Source organism: Phascolarctos cinereus, unplaced genomic scaffold (assembly GCF_003287225.1).
Source record: "Phascolarctos cinereus isolate Bilbo 61053 unplaced genomic scaffold, phaCin_HiC Scaffold_2;HRSCAF=192, whole genome shotgun sequence".
NCBI lineage: Eukaryota > Metazoa > Chordata > Mammalia > Diprotodontia > Phascolarctidae > Phascolarctos > Phascolarctos cinereus.
Genome location: NW_027555625.1, coordinates 314,180,973 through 314,199,578, shown reverse-complemented (window position 1 = coordinate 314,199,578; position 18,606 = coordinate 314,180,973). Strand labels below are relative to the sequence as shown.

The following is an 18,606-nucleotide window of genomic DNA, read 5'->3' as shown; positions in this document are numbered from 1 at the left end:
TCACTATTTCCTCTTCCAGATGCCCACTCATCATCTCTTTAATCCAGAATTTTCCCAGAAATCTAAATTAAGCTCACTGGCCAACAATTTCTAGGCTTCCTCTCTTCCCTTTTATTTTGAAAATCAGGACATCTGCCATTACCCAGTCCTGTGGTACTCTTCCCAAACTCCATAATCTTTGAAAAGGTCACTAACAGTGCTTCAGTAATCAAATCTGCCAATTCTTTCAGTGCCCTAGAACATAGTTCATCTCATCTTGGTGACAAATTCCAAGGCAGGTGCTCTCCTATTATCTCCTGGTGTACTGGGTATCAATTCCTTATTAGCCATTTTTCTGTTTTTCCTAGGAGAGAGATCATTCTCTTTGAGAGGAAAAAACAAGAAAAATATGAGTCAAACAGCAAGCTCTGTGTTCTGTTATCTACCAGCATCCCACCCCCACAAAGCCAAACTCCTGACACCTTTTCTTTGACCCTCTTCTCCCTCTCAGCCCAATGCTACTTAAAACCTTTCCCCATTATGCTCTGCTTTATTTGCCACCCTCAGCTCATTCTGAACATCAGCAGACCCCACCATTGTTGCAAGACCATGGAATCTTGTGTTTGTGGCATATCTTGCCTTTGCTTCCATTCTCTGTACACAGCTTTCCATAGTCTTAAGTTGTTTGATCCTCTGTATCCACACAGGTCTTTTTTCAGACAACTACCCCTTTACCTCTTCATTGGAATAGTTTCTCTTTCTGTCTTCAGAATTCTACTCCTGAGGGCTTCAGCCTTCCTGGGCCGGCTTCCCCTGTAGAATTTTAGTCCATGAGATCACAGGATCACCTATCTTTTCTCTAAACCCTATGAAATGTGCTCTCCTAAAAACTGAAGGTGTATGTCTTGCTTTCTTCTCTTCTGTCACAAATTCTAAAACTGAATGGTTGTGTATCCCCCAAGATTTCCATCATGAAAATGGATGAAAATCCCAACAATAGTTCTTTTTTCCTGGCGACAATCAGGTCCAGAATAGAAATCCCCCTTATTTATATCCACTACTTTTTGAAGGATAAAATTACAAACAAGTCAACAGATCATTAGCTGTTCTGTTTTTGAAGAGGAAGATAACTTTGGAAAAAGTCAAAATAACTGACACCACTACAACACAGTAATATTGCAGTGCCAAGCAGTTAGGTGGCACAGGGGATAAAGCACTGGCCTAGAGTCAGGAAGATCTGAGTTCAAATCCAGCCTCAGACACTTACTAGCTGTGTAACCTTGGGCAGGTCACAGTAACCTGTCTGCCTCAGTTTCTTCAACTATAAAATGGGAAGAATAATTGCACCTACCTCCCAGGGCTGTTGTAAGGATCAGAGAAAACATCTGTAAAGCGCTTAGTGCCGTGCCTGGCACATAGTAGGTGCTATACAAATGCTTATTCCCTTCCCTTTCCTGGCTTGTGAGCTATTTCACAAGTTCCTTATCTATTTGTTTTCTGTGGTTTGTAGTGTACTCCAACTTGATCCAGCTTGTCAATGACCTTCCTTAAGATGTGAAACATAAGGTTGCAGACATGACCTGGCCATGGCAGAGGACAGAGGGCCTATAACCTCCCCCCTTTCTATTCATGTGGACTAAGATCACGCTGGTTTTTTAAGCAACCACACTGCATTCACAATGACTTTTTAACACTAGGTCTTGCTCTAAGTCACATGAATTGCAGTCTAGCCATAGCCCCTGCACTCTATGCTTCAACATTTACCCCCACCCAAACCTCTGTTTTCTTTGAACAAAAGCATGGTGTGACCATTGCAGTTATTCTTCCAAGCATTTAGCCTGACACAAACACAAAGCAAGGTACCAATAAAAAGAGATCTTTAAATAAAGATAATAATAAATAACTTAAGTTTAAGAATTGACTTCCCATTTGGCACTTTCGATAGGGTCCAAAATAAATATAAAGAGAATCCTATTCTGTCCTCAAGACTCTTTCCTGTCCAATCCATCTTCCACATGGCTGCCAAAATGACACTCTTCAAATGCACAGGTCTGACCACATCACTGCCCTGATCAATAAACTCCACTGGCTCCTACCTACTGCTAGGATCAAATACAAACGCTCTGGGTTGATTTTCAAGCCCTGCATAACCTCATTCCAGCCTACCTGCAGCTCTGTGCACACCACTCCTCTTCACGCCCTCTTGAAGTTCTTCACACCATGCTCCATCTCCCACAGCCATGCCTTTATACAGGCTCTCCCCTACGCCTGGAGTACACATCCTCCTCACCTCTACCTCTCAAAACTCCTCATTTCCTCCAAACACCTCATTCTTCATGACTCTCCCAGCTACTAGCACCTTCTCACCCCCCAAAAATTAACACACACGCACGCACACACTGTTTCCTACTAATAGAATGTGAGCTCCTTCTTATCCCCAGCAACCTAGCACAATGCCTGGCACACACGGGGCACTTAACAAATGTTTACTGATTGACTGGGAATTTAGTTTCACAGGCAATAAATAAACCTCCTTATAACAAAGGGGGTACAACTAGAATGAATACTTAATATAAGCAGAAAAGGATGTCAACTGGCACATACACTGTCCTCAAGGCTGCCAAAGAAAGCAGATACCTACCAAACCAGGAGTCCACATTATATATATCTTCATTATTCAAAGATGTGAAATTGATGAAGGCCGTTGGAGCATCAAAGGTATAAGAGGCTTTGCTCTGGGACATCGTCGCAGCCGCTTCTTTATTCAGAAGCAAGTCCCTCTAGCTGGTGCAATCACTGTCTGAGGAAGAAACAAGTTATGAGTGGGACCATGAAGTAGTCAAAATGTACTCAATGAAATGTGGTGGAAAAGGCTGCATGAGAAAATTATTATGATGCTAGCAATATTTTTCCAATTTAAATTTTAAATAACATGTTTATATCAAAAATCCTTAATCCACTTTCTGGTATAAAACAGAATTGATTTCTTCCACATTGCCTTCAAATTTTTCAAATCCCTCTGTTTTGTGGGTATATTCCATAGCACATTCTGCAGTAAAATTAGTCTGGGAAACAATGACATAAGACGATGTTTCCTTACCTTGGAGGTATTTCAGCACCTGGTGATATGGTGCAATCTTGCTGTCAACAAATTCAATTCAATATAACTAACATGTACTAAGTGCATACTACATAAAAGGCATTTTGATAGAAATTTTTTTTAATTAAATAAGCCTTGAACTCAAAGAAATAATAGTCTAAGATACAAAATCAACCTAGAAAAGTAAATTTAAGATAAGTTGAAACAGGAGAGAGCACTAAGCAACTGGGGAGGGGGGTGAGGGTGGGAAAGGAAAGAGAGCAGTTAGTAGAGATTTCCCTGAAGCTGTGGCAAATGAGCTGAACCCTGAAGAAAGGAAGGATTCTGGGGCAGAGAAAAGCAGGCACAGAGAAGAGTTTGCATGAAGGCCTGGAACAAGCACAAGCTCAGTTCGTCAATCATGCAGAATGTACAAAAGAGAGGACATGAAGTCTAGCTAGTGAAGGCGGTTACAGCCCTCTGGTGTGTCAGGGCAGTGTGGAGTTTCTATTTTCCCCTAGGGGCCATGAGGACTTCACTGAAGGCTGTAGGGCAGCTTAGTGGCATGGTACAACCCAGGCCTAATGAAGATTACTTAGGCAGCTATGAAGAAGATAGCTTGGAGGGGGGAAGAAAACTGAAGCAAGGAGACTATTACCATAGTGAAAGATGATGAAGACCTCAAGTAGGATGGTGGAGAACCGACTGATTTGCGGCAACACAGAGGTAGAATCCAGACTTGGGAAGTTTTGGGACAGGCAGATGGAAAAGAAAGACTCAAGATGACACCAAGATTGTGTACATGGCTGACAGAGATGATGAATGTGCACTATACAGAAAGGAAGAAGTTTGGAGGAAGGGTAGTTTTGGAGACAATCACAAGCCTAGAGGTGAAAGGGATGGTAGAAGTCATATAATCCAATTCCCTTATTTTATTGACATGGAAATTCAAGCCCAAAAAGGTCAACTGAAATGGCCAGTGTCATACAAGGAACCCTAAGTATGAGAGCAAGGATTCAAGCCCACGTCCTTTTGATATCAAATCTAGTTTCTTCCCACCATACCATGCTGCCTGAAAGGCAAGTTCCATCAGTGATCCTGACGGGACACACAAGTGACATCCAGCAGAAGCTGGGGTATCAGACAGGAGTTCAGGAGAGAGCCTGGGAGGGAAGTTTTTAGGAGTCATTGCCATGGAGGTGATAACTGAATCTAGGGGAGCTGACAAGGTAGGGAAGACAGATGGCATTTAGGGCACTGAAGGACACTAATGTTCAAAAGGCTGAAGATGAGTGGTGATCCAGCAAAGGAAATAGAGTAACAGAAGAGAGAGAGGCAGGCAAGGCCAAGAGAAGGTAATATCACAGACCCCAAGGGAAATGAGAGTATTTAGGAGGATGGAGAAAACAAGTATGGATAACTCTTTTTGGGAGTTTAGTTATGAAAGGGAAAAAAGCTAATAAGGCATCATTGATCCAGAGCCAGAAGGGAGCAGAGGCCACCTTGTCCACTTCCCAAATCACACAGGGTGATAAAGTGGTTTGCCCCAAGTCACACCGAGAATAAGTGCCATAGGTGGGATGTGAACCTACGTGCCCTTTGCACTATACCCAGAAGCCTCCCAAAGACAGGTGGAAAGGATGGGCAGGTCAAATGAAGGAAGGATGAGGGATCCTGGCCGCGCTGGGAGGCAGAAGGAAGGAGAAAAGGAAAGAGAGAGAAAAGTCGAGAGGGAATGAGGCTGAGGTACAGGGAGGGGCAGAATAGGCAAAAAGACAGAATTAGCTAAGGCTGAGAGACAGGAGCAAAGAAAGATACTAAGAGGGAAGGGAAGAAAAAGGAAGCTTGAGAAAAAGAAGTGGAGGAAAAAGGCACAAGGCAGACATTCAGAAAGGTTAAGGATTTGTTTGTGGTAACACAACAAATGTCAAAGCTAGGATTTTAACCCAGATTTCCCAAATCTACATATAATACTTTTTCTGCTCTACTTTAAAGTCTTTCTACAGACAAGTTCCAAAAGAGCTAGAAAAAGGAAAGCCCAAAAAGTGTAAAAGAGAGCTCCTATCCTTTCTTTTTATCTTTCTAACTGGAGGCCAGATAAACTGGAGTCTCTATTTCTAGTTAAACTACTAGTATTAAACTACTAGTGGCTTCTTTTCTCCCTCCATTTTCATTCAAAGCACCACTACCAAGGAGCCATTCAGCAGGATATGACTGGCTCTCAAACTATTCCTCAGTGATGATGATTAAAATGCCCCTGGGACAATCTTGGAGGAGGATTGTACCCAACAATCTTATACGGTTTTCCTACTTGGGCAAACCAAACATTAGTGGGCATGGGAAAAATCTAAAATTTCCATGATTCAATGTCTACCCCAGGTCACTGGGCATGCTTCCCAGGCTGGAATGTGATGGAAGAGACCAAAGGGGGAAAAGGGAAGGAGGTAAGAGGAGAGAATGCGATCCATCAACCTCTCATAGCATTTTGAAAACAGCAACTCAAGACTGTGGGACTGAAACAAGGTGGGAGGTGTGCAAAGATAAGAATATTTAACACTAATATCCGAAATTTATACAGCACCTTAGACTCTTGTAAAACACCTTATACAGTATCTTTTGGTTTGATTTTTTTTTTAACCTTTTAAGAGCTACAAAACCAGATACGGATTTTTGGATCTCCCTAAACACACTTCTTCACAGGCTAGCAGAGCCTAGATTTCTGCTAAATCAACACTAGCTCATCATGCAGACCTATTAGTTCTAACATAATTTAAGTTTAGTGCCTGAGCACTAAAGATGTCCATAAACCATGTTCATCAATGAAATCCCATTTTAAATATCTCACTGTTAAAAGCAACCTCCTATGGAGCAAATGCATTTCTTTCAGATTTTTATACAGAAGGGTTTTTCCTAAAACCAAACACCAAGCTTATAGTCAAGTCATAAACTCCCAGAAAGATAATTGCTTCTGGAAAAAAAAAAAAGACACCACAGAGAGAAGTACTTAACCTATATTTAGGTGAACTTTAAAAATGAATCTTAGTATTTTTGCAGAACTGTGAATTGACCAATCATTCTGGATAAGAATTTGGAATTATGCAATAAAAGTAAGCAAACTGTTAACGCTCTTTGACCTAGAAATTCCATGACAGATCATATTCCCTAAGGAAGTTAAAGACAAAAACAAAGTTCTAACATATACCAAAATATTTATAGCAGGACTTTTATGGTAACAAGTGTTGCCCTGAAGCCAACTTAACTTGTCTTCTTGAGTTGCTATATTTTCTAGGCCACTGAACCTGGGGTATGCAGGAGACCCTGAACATATCACAGCTTGATTTTCCCATGTTTCCTTGAATATGAATTCCTCATATTTCTTAATGTTAAAAAATATTGCATTACATTCATATACCAGCAAACCAGACCCTTTTCTTCCCTCTGCTTCCATAAAAGCCTAACTTGACCCTCTTCAATTAAAACAATTGTTTTGCTTAACTGGCAATGTGATCAGAGTGCCAGTGGAAGGGGGGGGTGCTAAGAGAATCTCCTCATTTTACAGATGAGGAAACTGAGGTCAAGTGACTTAAGTACAGAAATGACACCAATATTTCAACCAAGGTAAGTACCTTGGGCAAATTCAGGTCACAGAAAGTTTTTTTAAAGCCCACAGGAGCTAAGTGGGAAATGGAATAAGCCAAGGCCAAAACCAACTGTTAACAGAGCTGCAGGCATGGTGGGAACTGGATGCTTTCCTTTACCCTCAATCAGGATTGAGTTTCTGTCAACACTCCTCACTTTAAAAAAAAGGCACATGCGTCATCGCATTCCCCCAAACAAGCCAAGCTGCCAAGTAAGAGATTCAGCATCACGTTTCAAAATTAGCTGATTCTGATGCAAAACGCCAGAGCTTTAGTGTGGCAAAATTAGGAACCAGTTCATTGGAAGGCAGCTATTTATGACTTACCCTATAAGAAAGCAAGAGAAAACATCCTCTCTCATAACACAGCAACATTTTAACTCAAGGAACTATTACCCTCAGAAAGCTAAGCTCAGCACTGAAAGTTATACTAAGTTAAAAAAATGGTCCCTGCCTCCATCAAACTTACAATCTAGCAGAATACATGACATACAAAAGACTACAATTCAAAACAGAGCATAAATAAGAGGTATAAATCTTAGGGAGGCCCAAAAATAGAAAGATCAGAGAAGACATCACAGAAGTGATAACATGTGAGTAGAGTTTCAAGAAATGGGTATATTTTTCAAGAGGCTGGGGAGAGCGGGGAGAAAAATGGTAGAAGCAAACACAAGGTGCTATGCTTTGTGGATAAAAAGATGGAACAATGACACAGTCTTTGTCCTCAAGAAAATCACAATATGGGGTAAGTGGGGTATCAAATAAAACATGAACACATAATTAGAATGCAAATAAGAATATAAAAACACAGAAAAGAACAATAGAGATATGAAGAGGCAAGAATCACTTCTAACTGAGTGACCAGGGTAAAACTCCAAAGAAGATTCAAGAAAGAAGGGAGCTAGCTGGGTCCTAAAGAAAAAGGATTTCAACAAGAAGAGACAGGCTGTCATTTCAGTGGTCCAGGCACAGTGGTCGACAAAAGCAGAGCCAGAAGAGGGCTAAAGGAGGCTGAGGAATGGTGAACAGCCCAGCTGGCTGTAAGGTGGGATGAGTGAAGTGGACTAGCGAAGGAGACCTAAGACTGCAAAGGAATGCTTCCCATTATACAGTCTTGAATACCAACCTAAATTGTTCAAATTTTATTTATCAGGCAATTGGAAGCTTTCAAATGGGGGAGTCATATTATCAGAACTGCGCATTAAGATTACTTTGGCAGCAAGGTGAAGGAAGGTTTGAAGTGAGGAAACACAGACAATGTAAGTAGTTTAGTCAGTAAACAATTACTTACAGTAATCCAGGTGAGAAGCAATGAGGACTTCTCTCTCCTATACCTTCACTCTGTCTAGTACCCAACATTAATAAATGGAAAGACAATTGAGTCCCAACAAGATCTCCAAGTAAAAATCCAATTTTGTTCATTTTATCTGTCTATTCTTTTTAATATTGCAGAAGAGCAAACTTTGGGATTTTAGAAAGGCTTTTTCAATAAGGATTGAAACAAAAGGGCTAAAAATAAAAAAAATCTAAAACAAAAGGGCTTTGATGCTTAACCCTCAATTTACTGGTAAATTCCATTAAACCTAAACTATTGAGAAAAGAACACTAAACCACAAGCCAGGAAACTGGGTTCTAGTCCCAGCTCTACCTCTAGCTAGCTGTGTGACCTCAGGCAAGATATAAGGGAAGGGAGGATATCTAAGGCTCCTTCTGGCTCAAATATTCCCCACTTGTCCAAGCATTCCTGCTGAATTAAGGTTTGACTGCAACTGCATGGAAGTCATCTTACACATGGAATTGTAGATGTTCAGAACTAGTAAGAACCTTAGACACCATCTAGACCATCTGACATACGAGGCAGCTGAGACCTGAACAGAAGGAATTTACCTAAATAGAAAAGCTGAGATTAGAATAGGTTTCCTGACCTCCAGAATCTTTCCATTCCAGCTTCAGGCTCTCTACAGAAGTATCTGCTTGTCTGCCTATCTGTTTTTACTTAGTGCCACACATCAACCAGGTATGAAAGGAGAAATGTTTTATTGTGCTTTGAAAGCTTGTGAGAGTTGACACACTGACATGGAGGAGGATTCAAATGCTACAATTCAAGTGAATGCATGTCATGAAAATGCAAAAAAAGCACAATGTAGTATAAAAAGCCCTAAACTAGCATTCAGAAGATGTGAATCATGCTCTGGCCTCTGCTACTAACTGGGCAAGGCCATTTCCCCTCCCAGGACCTAAATTTCCTCATCTGTCAAATAAGACAATTAGACTAGACAATAAGGTAATTAAACTAGATATGTCTAAAGTCGAGGCTCCAAATAAATGGTTTTATATACCTCCACAATTACCTAAAATTCTCTCTTTCAGGTGACACTCCAAAAATAACTTTAGAGTAGCACTTCTGTCACTGAAATGCAAGGTAAATGAATAGCAGAAACAAGACAAAATGCTCCGAAACAAAAGTGTCAGAAAAACCAAATCGTCATTCTTGTCTATGGTACTCAAAAGATGATGTGTGTTTCTATCTTAAGACTTTCAATTGTCAGCAGTACAAGAGTGTGAATGTCAGCTCTCTAAAGGAACCCCAGAATGCCTGGCATAGAAGTCACAGAGGCACTTAATAAACACCTCTTCACTTGAAAGTACAGAATATTTGTCACTCTCCTGACCAAGAACCTACAACAGACCCCCTATTATGTCAAGTTCAGGCTTTTCAGGCCTTTCATGGTCTCCACAAATCAGATTATACCCTCATTACTTAGCCTTAGCCCTCCCCAGGAAGCAGCCTTCTCTCTTCTCAGATCCATGTTCTCAATACTTCCTGTAACATGGATGGGAATACATATTCCCACCTATTTATATTTTGCTTACGGCTTTACTTAAGTCTTTCCTGCCCAAAATGTATCGCTCCCTAAAGACCACCCATTCTTCAAAGCTCAGTTCAAGTCCCACACCTCCTCCCTCAGCCTTCTCTGAGTATTCCAGCCTAGAATGAACACATAGAAAGGGTGGTAGAGTGGAGAGAGACATGGGTTTAGAGTCACATGACATGGGTTCAAATCCCAGCTCTATGACTTAGTAACTTTGTGACCTTGGGCAAATGACTAAATCTCTCTGAGCCTATTTCCTCATCTCTGAAATGAGCAGATTGGTCTAGATGACCTAGATGTACTAAGGCCCTGGGCCAGCTCTAAATCCATGATCACTAGCCAATGAGATCACATTCCATTCCATGAACTTCTATTGTACTTATGACCTGGCAAAACAGTTTAAAAGTGAATGGTTGTCTCTCTGTCAGACTTTAAGTTTCGTGAGGATAGCATTTGTCTTCTACATTTGTCTTTAGATATGACACCTAGAATACCCAGCACAGCACTTTGCTTATAATGTGCTCAAACATTTGTTGAAAATCTGGTCCCTGATTAGAGCTGTCTATATTTGCAATCCTGTTCCTATTGCTAAATCTCTACTGCAATTCCTGCAAAAAAAAAAAAGTTAGTGAGCTATAAAGCTCATGGGTTTCCAATAAACTTTAAGCTTCTGCATGAGTTTCAGAGGACTGACTGAAAAGGGAAAAACCAGAAAAATAAGTTATTTATAAGAAAAAGTTGCAGAAATTGCAAAACAATCTCTCAATTTCCACGTATTCCTGATATCAGCCACTCATAGCCTCCTGTCTCTCTTCACTCTCCATCCAAAAATAGACTAGATTTGACAAGTTCCATAAATCAAATAGTACAGCCTGTGGAAGGCAGTTAGTTGCAAGACAGTACATTCTAAGCAGTGCAGAGACAGTGGTCAAGTCGCTGCAATACTCTAAGAAAAACAGACTTGGATGCCCCCTAACTTCCATCCACCTTGTAAAGTTCTGTCAGCCTCAATTCCATGAGGAAAAATTGCAAATTAAATTACACGATGCAGTGGCCAAAATGCAAAGTTAAACCTCTGGACACTTAATTGCTTTCAAAAGATTATTTTCTTCTGTGTTTTGAAACTGAAATCATAAAGTACCCCAGCAAATTTTCCTGTAAAGCACTTTAAGGTAAGATTCCCAACTAACTTTGCCATTTAAAATAGTAGAAAAAAATAAATCATGTAAATCATGAAACGGTTCGAGTTTTGGGAGTAGCAGGTACAGATCACTTCTTGGTGGTAAGTCAAAATTAGCAAAATAATCTAGGAAAAGAACAAGGTAGCAAGTACCAATAGCCATCCAATTAGCCATTTCCCTGAGGGACACCCCTTCACAAGGGAGGAGAGATCTAGTTACAGCACCACAAGTTAAATGGAGTCAAGTTATTTTCATCATGCCCAGGGAGAAAACACCTACATATTTTTTTTCTTGTACGTAAGGGATTAACAGGAGCCAGTAAATGGCAACATAATCCAGCATGCAGTCTTAACTGTTAAAGTCAGACTAAGTCTGAAGGAAGTTTAATGGACTTTGTGTTTCCACATTTAAGTTTGCTAACTTCTTCAATGTTGAAACCAGATCTGTTTACAGAAACAGATCTAAGAAGCTTCCAAAATTGGGTCAATTTTAAATCCAATGACAATCCCCCAGCATCCAAACACCCAGAAGTCAGCACAGGACACAAGAACACTTGTTTTAATCCATCACTGTCAAGAAACATGAAGCAAATAGAATATTTCCAACATTTTCCTCACTCCACCCCTTATATGTTATCCTCAAAAAGTAAGAAGTTTTCTCGTAGGGAGAGAACAAATGAATTCAAGATCTTACTTTCCCTGGAGGGATAGACCATTACCTCCAGAAGTCTATGAGTAACAGTCCACTTTTAGTCATGCCTTGGGCCCTAAGTGAAAACTGATGATACTGGTACTCAAAATAACAAAGTTCTGGTTTAAGGACTCACTAGAAATGAAGAAAAATACTAAGTTGAAGGTGCATCAAGTATTGAATGAACAACCTGTTAGGCTGGGCTCAAAAGGTCTCTTTCAGCTCTAACAATCTATGAGAATTAACCCTTCAAGAGACCTCAAGAGACAAAACAAAAATACCTAAAGAAATCTCAAAATGACATGTCTGTCTGCGGGTCTACTTGCCCGCAGGCTGGGAGTGAAAGCCCAGTGTAACCTCTCCCAAATCACCTGAAAGACTGGAGTGCAACCTTTTGCCAACAGCCCATCCTAGAAGAAACAAGCAGGACTTGGCATGGGTATAAATCTTCTGGTGTTAAGGTAACTAGATGGAGTAAAAGAGGTAGGGAGAGAAAGAACAGATAGTGAACAGGAGGCAAAAGCCCAGAGTAGATGGTTGGACAGAATACCTAGAGAGGGTTGAAGAAATGACAATCCAATGAGTAAATAGTTCATCCTGTGAAAAAAAATTTGCCAGTGTCATTATGATAGCAATAGCTGTGCACTTGTGCACCAAACTTAGCTACTTTTGCAATCCCTGGATGGTGGGAATGGGAAGAAGCAGCCTGGTATATCGAGAAAAAAAAATCAATGGTCTTGGAGTTAAGACACCTGGTACTCACTAGCTAGGTAATCCTAGGCAAGTCCCCTAACTTTTCTGAACCCATGATCTCCATCTATAAAATGAACATAACATTCACCCCACTACTCTTTGGGAGCTGTTTTAAATATCAGCGTTCTGTATACCTTAATGCACTAAAGAAATGTTAGTGGACGATTATGGATTACCATACTCTCAAAGAGATCCACCTCTTGTGAAGAAACACTTCTGAATGAGGGAAGCCAAGGGAGATACAGAAGGAAAAGCTTTAAGAAGGTCAGTACCCAAGTCCCTGGCAAGACTGCCAAGACGAATGAATGAAAACCATCGTTAAGCTCTTACAACCTGCCAAGTACAAGGATACAAATATGAGAGCGAGTCCCAGCCCTTAAGAAGCTTGTTCTAATAACCTGGAAAGACAATGGAAGAGCAGTGGCCAGGAAAGGAGTCACAAGGTAGAGTGGAACAAAAGAGCAGTCCATTAACATACCACCATGCCCTTCACCCTTTCCAGGTTTATTTCTGGTAATGTGATTTGGTTATAATTCTCAGAGAATGGGGTGAATAGGGTGGTATAGGGAGGGATAAGAGAAGAAGAGGAATAATCCTAGGTGAAGGAAAATGGGGTCCCAATGTATGTTTCATCATCTGTTCCATGGAACCTTCACTGGTTTTTCAATTATTCTTGAGTTCAACTTCCTTTTAGAAGTCTTTTTGGGGCAGCTATGCGGTGCAGTGAATGGAGCTCTTGGAGTCAGGAGGACCCGAGTTCAAATCCAGCCTCTGACACTTAACACTTACTAGTTGTGTAATCCTGGGCAAGTCACTTAACTCCAACTGCCTCACCAAAAAGAAAAAAAGAGGAAGTCTTTGCATTTACAATGTTAATATTATTATATTATACACTGTATATTTTATTTCATTGTATATATATCTTATTAAGTTCTATTTATTTCACTCTGCATCATTTCATACAGATTTTTTCATGTCGCTCTGAACTTATAATTTCTTACTGCAGAGTAATACTCTGTAGACCCCCTTTACAAAATGATATGTATTTCCTGGTGACAAGTCATCTTCTTTAACTTGGATTATCACAGATTCTTGTTTCACTAATGGAGTTAACGCTTTCATATTAATGAATTAACACCTGAGACCCTAGGTAGAAATCAATGGCGATAGAGGTGTCTCCCTGCTCTCTGGCCAACATATAGAGATTTTCAAGAACTATGTTCACTTCAAAAAAAGTAATTAATTACTTGTACCAAATAAGACAACAAAGAATTTCTATTAGACATTTCCCATTTTAGTGAGGTGAGAAGTCAATTTCATGAAGGCTGAATCGACAAACCTAAGGCTGGATAGATGCTAAAGGAAAGCTATCCCTTCTTAAACCAGATAATTCAAACAGAAGTTTAAGACAACTTTCCAAAAAGGCTGAATGTAATCAACTGGTTATTTAAATCATGTTGAGGACAAAGTCTAAACATTAGTCCATTAGACAATAGTTAAGAGATAGTACCTGGGCACAAGATATGCTCATTCCCCTCATTTCTTCTCTCTCTTCTATCTAAATCTTAACCCCTTCTGTATCATAGGCTGCTTTAGCAGCTTAATGAGGTCTATGGACCCTTATTTAGAAATATGTTTTTCAATGAATAAAATTAAAATATATGAGATTATAAAAGAAACAAATTATATTAAATATAGTTGCCAAAAAAATTATTTAAGTTCATGGACCTGTAGTTAAGGAAGCTAAATCTTTTCCATCTTCTCTATGAAAGCATTCCCAAAATTAGTCTATCCTTCAGTGATCAGACTGTTAGAGGCCAGCTAGTTCAATCCAAACCTGAAGCATTAAACATCTCCATAGCTTTGTGAAAAAGTGTCTGTCTGGCTCTGCTTGAAGACCACTACTGACAGATAATTCACTACTTCTTCTTAGCTCCTCCAGGCAGCTCTCTCCTCCTGGCTACTATTAGGCCTTACAGCAGGTACCATACAATATAGCACTAAGGGATAAACCAGTTTATACTAAGATGAATCTATTATCTCATTCATTTAATGTTCCTTCCAACAACATAGATCCCAAATCATTACTGCCAAGCCATGTTAGATCAAGATGTACATAAGGTGAAGGCCTTTCTTGCTTTCTCTTGACATAAAAAGGATAACAGTTGAACACTTGGGCTGTTCAACTGTCCCCAATATGACCAGCCCATATTCTTTTCTGTACATTTTTCTGACGACTTTCTTTATTTCTATTTTACTGCTGTTCTTCTTCCTCACTGATGACTTTTATTAACCTACTGACACTCACCATGCATGTCTCTATTGTCTTCTGGGTGATATTTTCAACACATAAGAGACTGTATTACTTGTCTCACAGCTATAAAAAATCTCTGAGACCCACTGACACACACAGATCATTTTCAATGAAGGATTTTAGCAGGAAACAGGCAGACTTTTGTTATATTGTACAATGAAACACATCTTTACCATCACAAACAGTCTGAAAAATGTAGAGAATACAAGTTCATTCAATGTGCTTATTGTCTATTGATCACAGAAAAAAAAATTGGAACCAGAAAACAGCACCTGAAAGTTCTCTTCCAACAAGATGTTGGATCCATACATCAAAATCATTCAAGGTTCCTTGAAAGATATATCAGAAACTAACTTGTACTAGTCTCAAAATGTTTTGTACATCCTTAAATGGAAAAGAAGCTCCTTTGGAGTAAGTGCTACATTTCATACTTCTGCATTCCCAAAGTGTCTAGCACATAGGAAGCCCTGCCTACAATAATGAATGAGAGAAATTCAACAGGAACACTGTGAGAGAAGCAAAGTCCACTGCAGAATAGGTACTTGGGCATTATTACCACCTAAACAAAAGAAGTGTCCTAGGAAAAGCACTGGGGATTCAAGAGCTTTTCTTGCCCTCACGATAACCAGGGATTGGGGAGGCAGGAAAAAGATGTCCAAGGGAGAAAGATGCAACATCAATACAAGAGAATGAAATCAGAAGTGAAGCCATGTAAAAAGGTACTAGATTTATCTCTAGGGCTTACTGGTGTCTGACACATAGTGATTAATTAACGCTCATTGGCTGACTGATAACTTTTGTTTCTATAGTGTTTTAAACCTTACCCAGATCTTCCAACCACAAATCTGATGCTCCTTCAACTATATCGTGTGGATGGGAGCACTACAAGACCTCAGTTCTGAGAGGGAGAGTTCTCCCTACCTGTGTGACTGGTTAAGTCACTTAGGTTGAGACTCAGAGCTAGGAGAAACTTCAGAGACGTTCTAGTCTAAACCCCCTTCACTTTATTTATTTTAAACAAGAAGTTTAGTTAAACAACAAGATGTTTGACTTGAAGGGAAAATGCTACTGAGAGACAGAGATTACCCCATATGTAACAGCTACGTACAAAAAAATTTATAAAATCATCTTTGGTTTTACAATAATAAAAGAAAAACATTGAAATCATCCAGTCAAACAAGGTATGCAAGGATTTTTCTGTAGGTTTTTTGTTGCTGTAGTTCAACAGCGAGAGCAAAATAACTTACTGGAATGTAAAGATAAAAGTTGAATGAGCATGCCACTAATGGAAAAAGGGGACATTTTTACAGAACCAATTTGTTTTTTCCCTTCCCCACCTTCATTTGATGTTGATCAAAACAAAACATACCATCAGCCACTTAGTTAAAAAAAAAACGCCTTATGCCTGTGCACATACACCTGTTACTTTATGTATAATAAAGGAATGAGGGAAGGGAATCAAAGAAGAGAGAAAACTATACTGTAGTAGTCAGGAAGTGGATGAACCAAATCTTGGTTTTCTAATTGTGAATGTATTGTTTTCCTTGGGAGCACAGTTCTGGAATAGAGTTGCAGGCTATATTTTCAGTAGACACCTCCTATCTGCTGCTGAAAAACATCAATTGTATCTTCATCTTCCATTTCCAGCTGTGCAGATGTGTCTGTTTCATTGGTTGCCCATCAAATCGGAATCTGATCTACCTTACTGACAAACCCTGTCATTCACCATAGGCTTCCATTAGTTTACTAAGTAGTGTGTGCCTCTTAATCTTAAATTGCACCACTTGAACCATCTTGCCTTGCCATCTTCAAATTAATGTGGTCGTTGTTTTCAGTGTTGACCCCTTCCTTCATCCTGGCCACAGTAAATGTGGTGGTGGGGGTGGGGGGGGGTCTCTTCAGCTGCTGCTTCACAAAAGAAGCACAAGGATGATCTCTTCCAAGGGAAAGGGGGAGGAGGGAAAAGCAGGAGGAGGAGGAAGAGGAGCTGCTCATTTCAGAGATGCCATCTAAGGCCTACAAAGATTAAACATCCAATCCAAGGTCACATGGGTAGTAACTGACCAGACTCTAGGATGACTCCCTCTCTCAGGTTTCGTTTCCACGTGTTTAAAATAAGAATGCTATCTGTTCCTAGTGGGAAGAATATCAATAGATAATAAAAGATAAGTTAAGAGTCCCAACTTGGGAACTACTAACTGGCCCCCGGCTCCACTTATCAGTAGTCTTTTACTACTCTCACTCATCTATGTACATGTACATGTTCTAGTCTGCCCAACAGAAAGCAAGCTTCTTGAGGGGGTAGGGATTGATCATAGATTGAAAGCTAGAAGAGGCCCTGGACATCATCCAGTCCCTCTTCCTTTAGTTTCACAAGTAAAGAAACTGAGGCTAAGAGAGGTGAAGAGACTTGCCCAGGTCACAGAGGTTTTAAATAGCAGAGTGGAGATTCACACCTAATTCTTTCGATTGCAAATCTACTTTCCACTGAAAAGTAAGTTTTTTCATCACCACTCCCTATCATAGGGCTGAGGTCATAGTAGGTCTTTAATGTCTGCAGACTTTAATAGTGACTGGGGTGGGGAGGGGGAATCACTTCACCTGGCTGAGCCTCAGTTTCTCCCATGTGTAAAATTGGAACAATATTTAACAACCCAACCAGTAGGTAGTGGAAGGAAATGTGCTTTGTAAACCTTAAATCCTTTAAATAAATATAAGAAAACAGAAACAAAAAACAAACCACCCACCCACATGCTTGGAAACCAGAAAACCTGAGCTCTCAGAAATTGAGTGATCTTAGGTCGGTCACTTCCCCGGAGCCTGACGCGGATGCTAAAGCCCGGGAAGGGATGTACAAGAGGGCCAATGATGCCCACCTTCTTTCTCCCTATCTCTGGGCTGCAGAGAGGAAAACACAATAAAACGGGAGCTGCTGTTGTTATGCCAGAGGCTTCCCCTCCCCCAGTCAGCGAGGCTGGCGGCTGGACCCCTCAACGCTCCCAACACTTTCTCTGGAGAAAAGAGGAAGAGGATAAGAAAGGAGGAGGTAGGGAACGAGGCCCACCCAGACCTCCAGCTCTACGGGCGAGGCCGGGGAGAAGCCCCGGGAAACTAGGCGAGGGAGGCGGCGTCCACAAGGCGTGGTACAGCCACCGCCCCCCCGAATCCCTCCGGAGGCTGCGGGGCTCCGAAGAGAGGGAGCGGACTGACGCTGGAGAACAAACGGAGAGGACGCGGGGTCAGGCAACCCCTTCACTCACCTCCAGTCCGTACAGCCGGTGCAGTATCCCTCCAGCTGCCGCAACTCAACTCGCTACCCGTTAAAGATTTGAAAGCGGACTTTTGAGTCTGAATCTTCCAATCAGAGGACGTGGAGCGCGGGGGCTCTGCGCCTTCCGATTGGCCCGCTAGGCAGCAGCTACGGCCGAGAGCCCACTGGAAGGAAGGGAACACAAAATACACCCTCCTCCTTCGCAACCAAGTTACGGCCCTCCGGAGCCTGCTGGGAAATGTTGTCCTTGGCCGGCCTCGACCAATGGAGAAGAAGGCTCAAAGGAAACTACATCACCCAAAAGGCCCTGCGCCAAGATCGGCTCAAGCTCTTTTTTCTAGGAAGAGAAGGAGAGCTCAGGACTCTCCCAGCTCTACTCACTAGGGGAAGCCTAGGTTGTTTGTTTAAGTTGGGGTTTTTTTTAGCCTTGTGTGGGATGCCACTCAAATTAAAAATAAAACAAAACACAGAGGTGTCCAAGGAGAAGCAGAAAGTTAATTTATTATAGCTGTAATTATTATTATTTCAAATCTCGAGATTTGGGTGTCCCTCCATCAGTAAGCTCTGATGAGGGGAGACCACCCGAAGAGGTAGAAGTCGATTTTATATAACCCTGAAGGTTCAATTCCCCCTCCCTCACAGCTGTCCATTAACTCGGCTCACAATCTCACAAGCCAGACTCTAACATAGGACAAAGGACATAGTATACATCTCTATATTTCTTAGTTTGTTGAGATAATGTCAAAGAAGCAATAAAAAATGTGCAGTTAGGAAGATAATTTACAATTATTTTGGAAGGTCTTAGGCACTGAACAGACAATGCTGGGAA

At 40.8% G+C, this 18,606-nt stretch overlaps 1 protein-coding gene across 3 annotated transcripts in view; it reads right to left on the bottom strand.

The window, feature by feature from the left end:
• Positions 1 to 17,942, bottom strand: part of TPX2 (TPX2 microtubule nucleation factor) — a 60,467-nt gene extending 42,525 nt beyond the window's left edge. Inside the window, exons 1-2 of one of the 3 annotated variants that reach the window (XM_020990698.2) lie at positions 17,767 to 17,942; positions 2,621 to 2,779 (exon numbers count right to left, since the gene is read on the bottom strand). In XM_020990698.2, the coding sequence (XP_020846357.1) occupies positions 2,621 to 2,723 (103 nt within the window). In that variant the 5' untranslated portion in view covers positions 2,724 to 2,779; positions 17,767 to 17,942. The remainder of the gene's footprint in view (positions 1 to 2,620; positions 2,780 to 17,766) is intronic. The other 2 variants (XM_020990696.2, XM_020990697.2) reach the window with 2 other exon arrangements.
• Between the last annotated feature and the right edge of the window lie 664 nt (positions 17,943 to 18,606).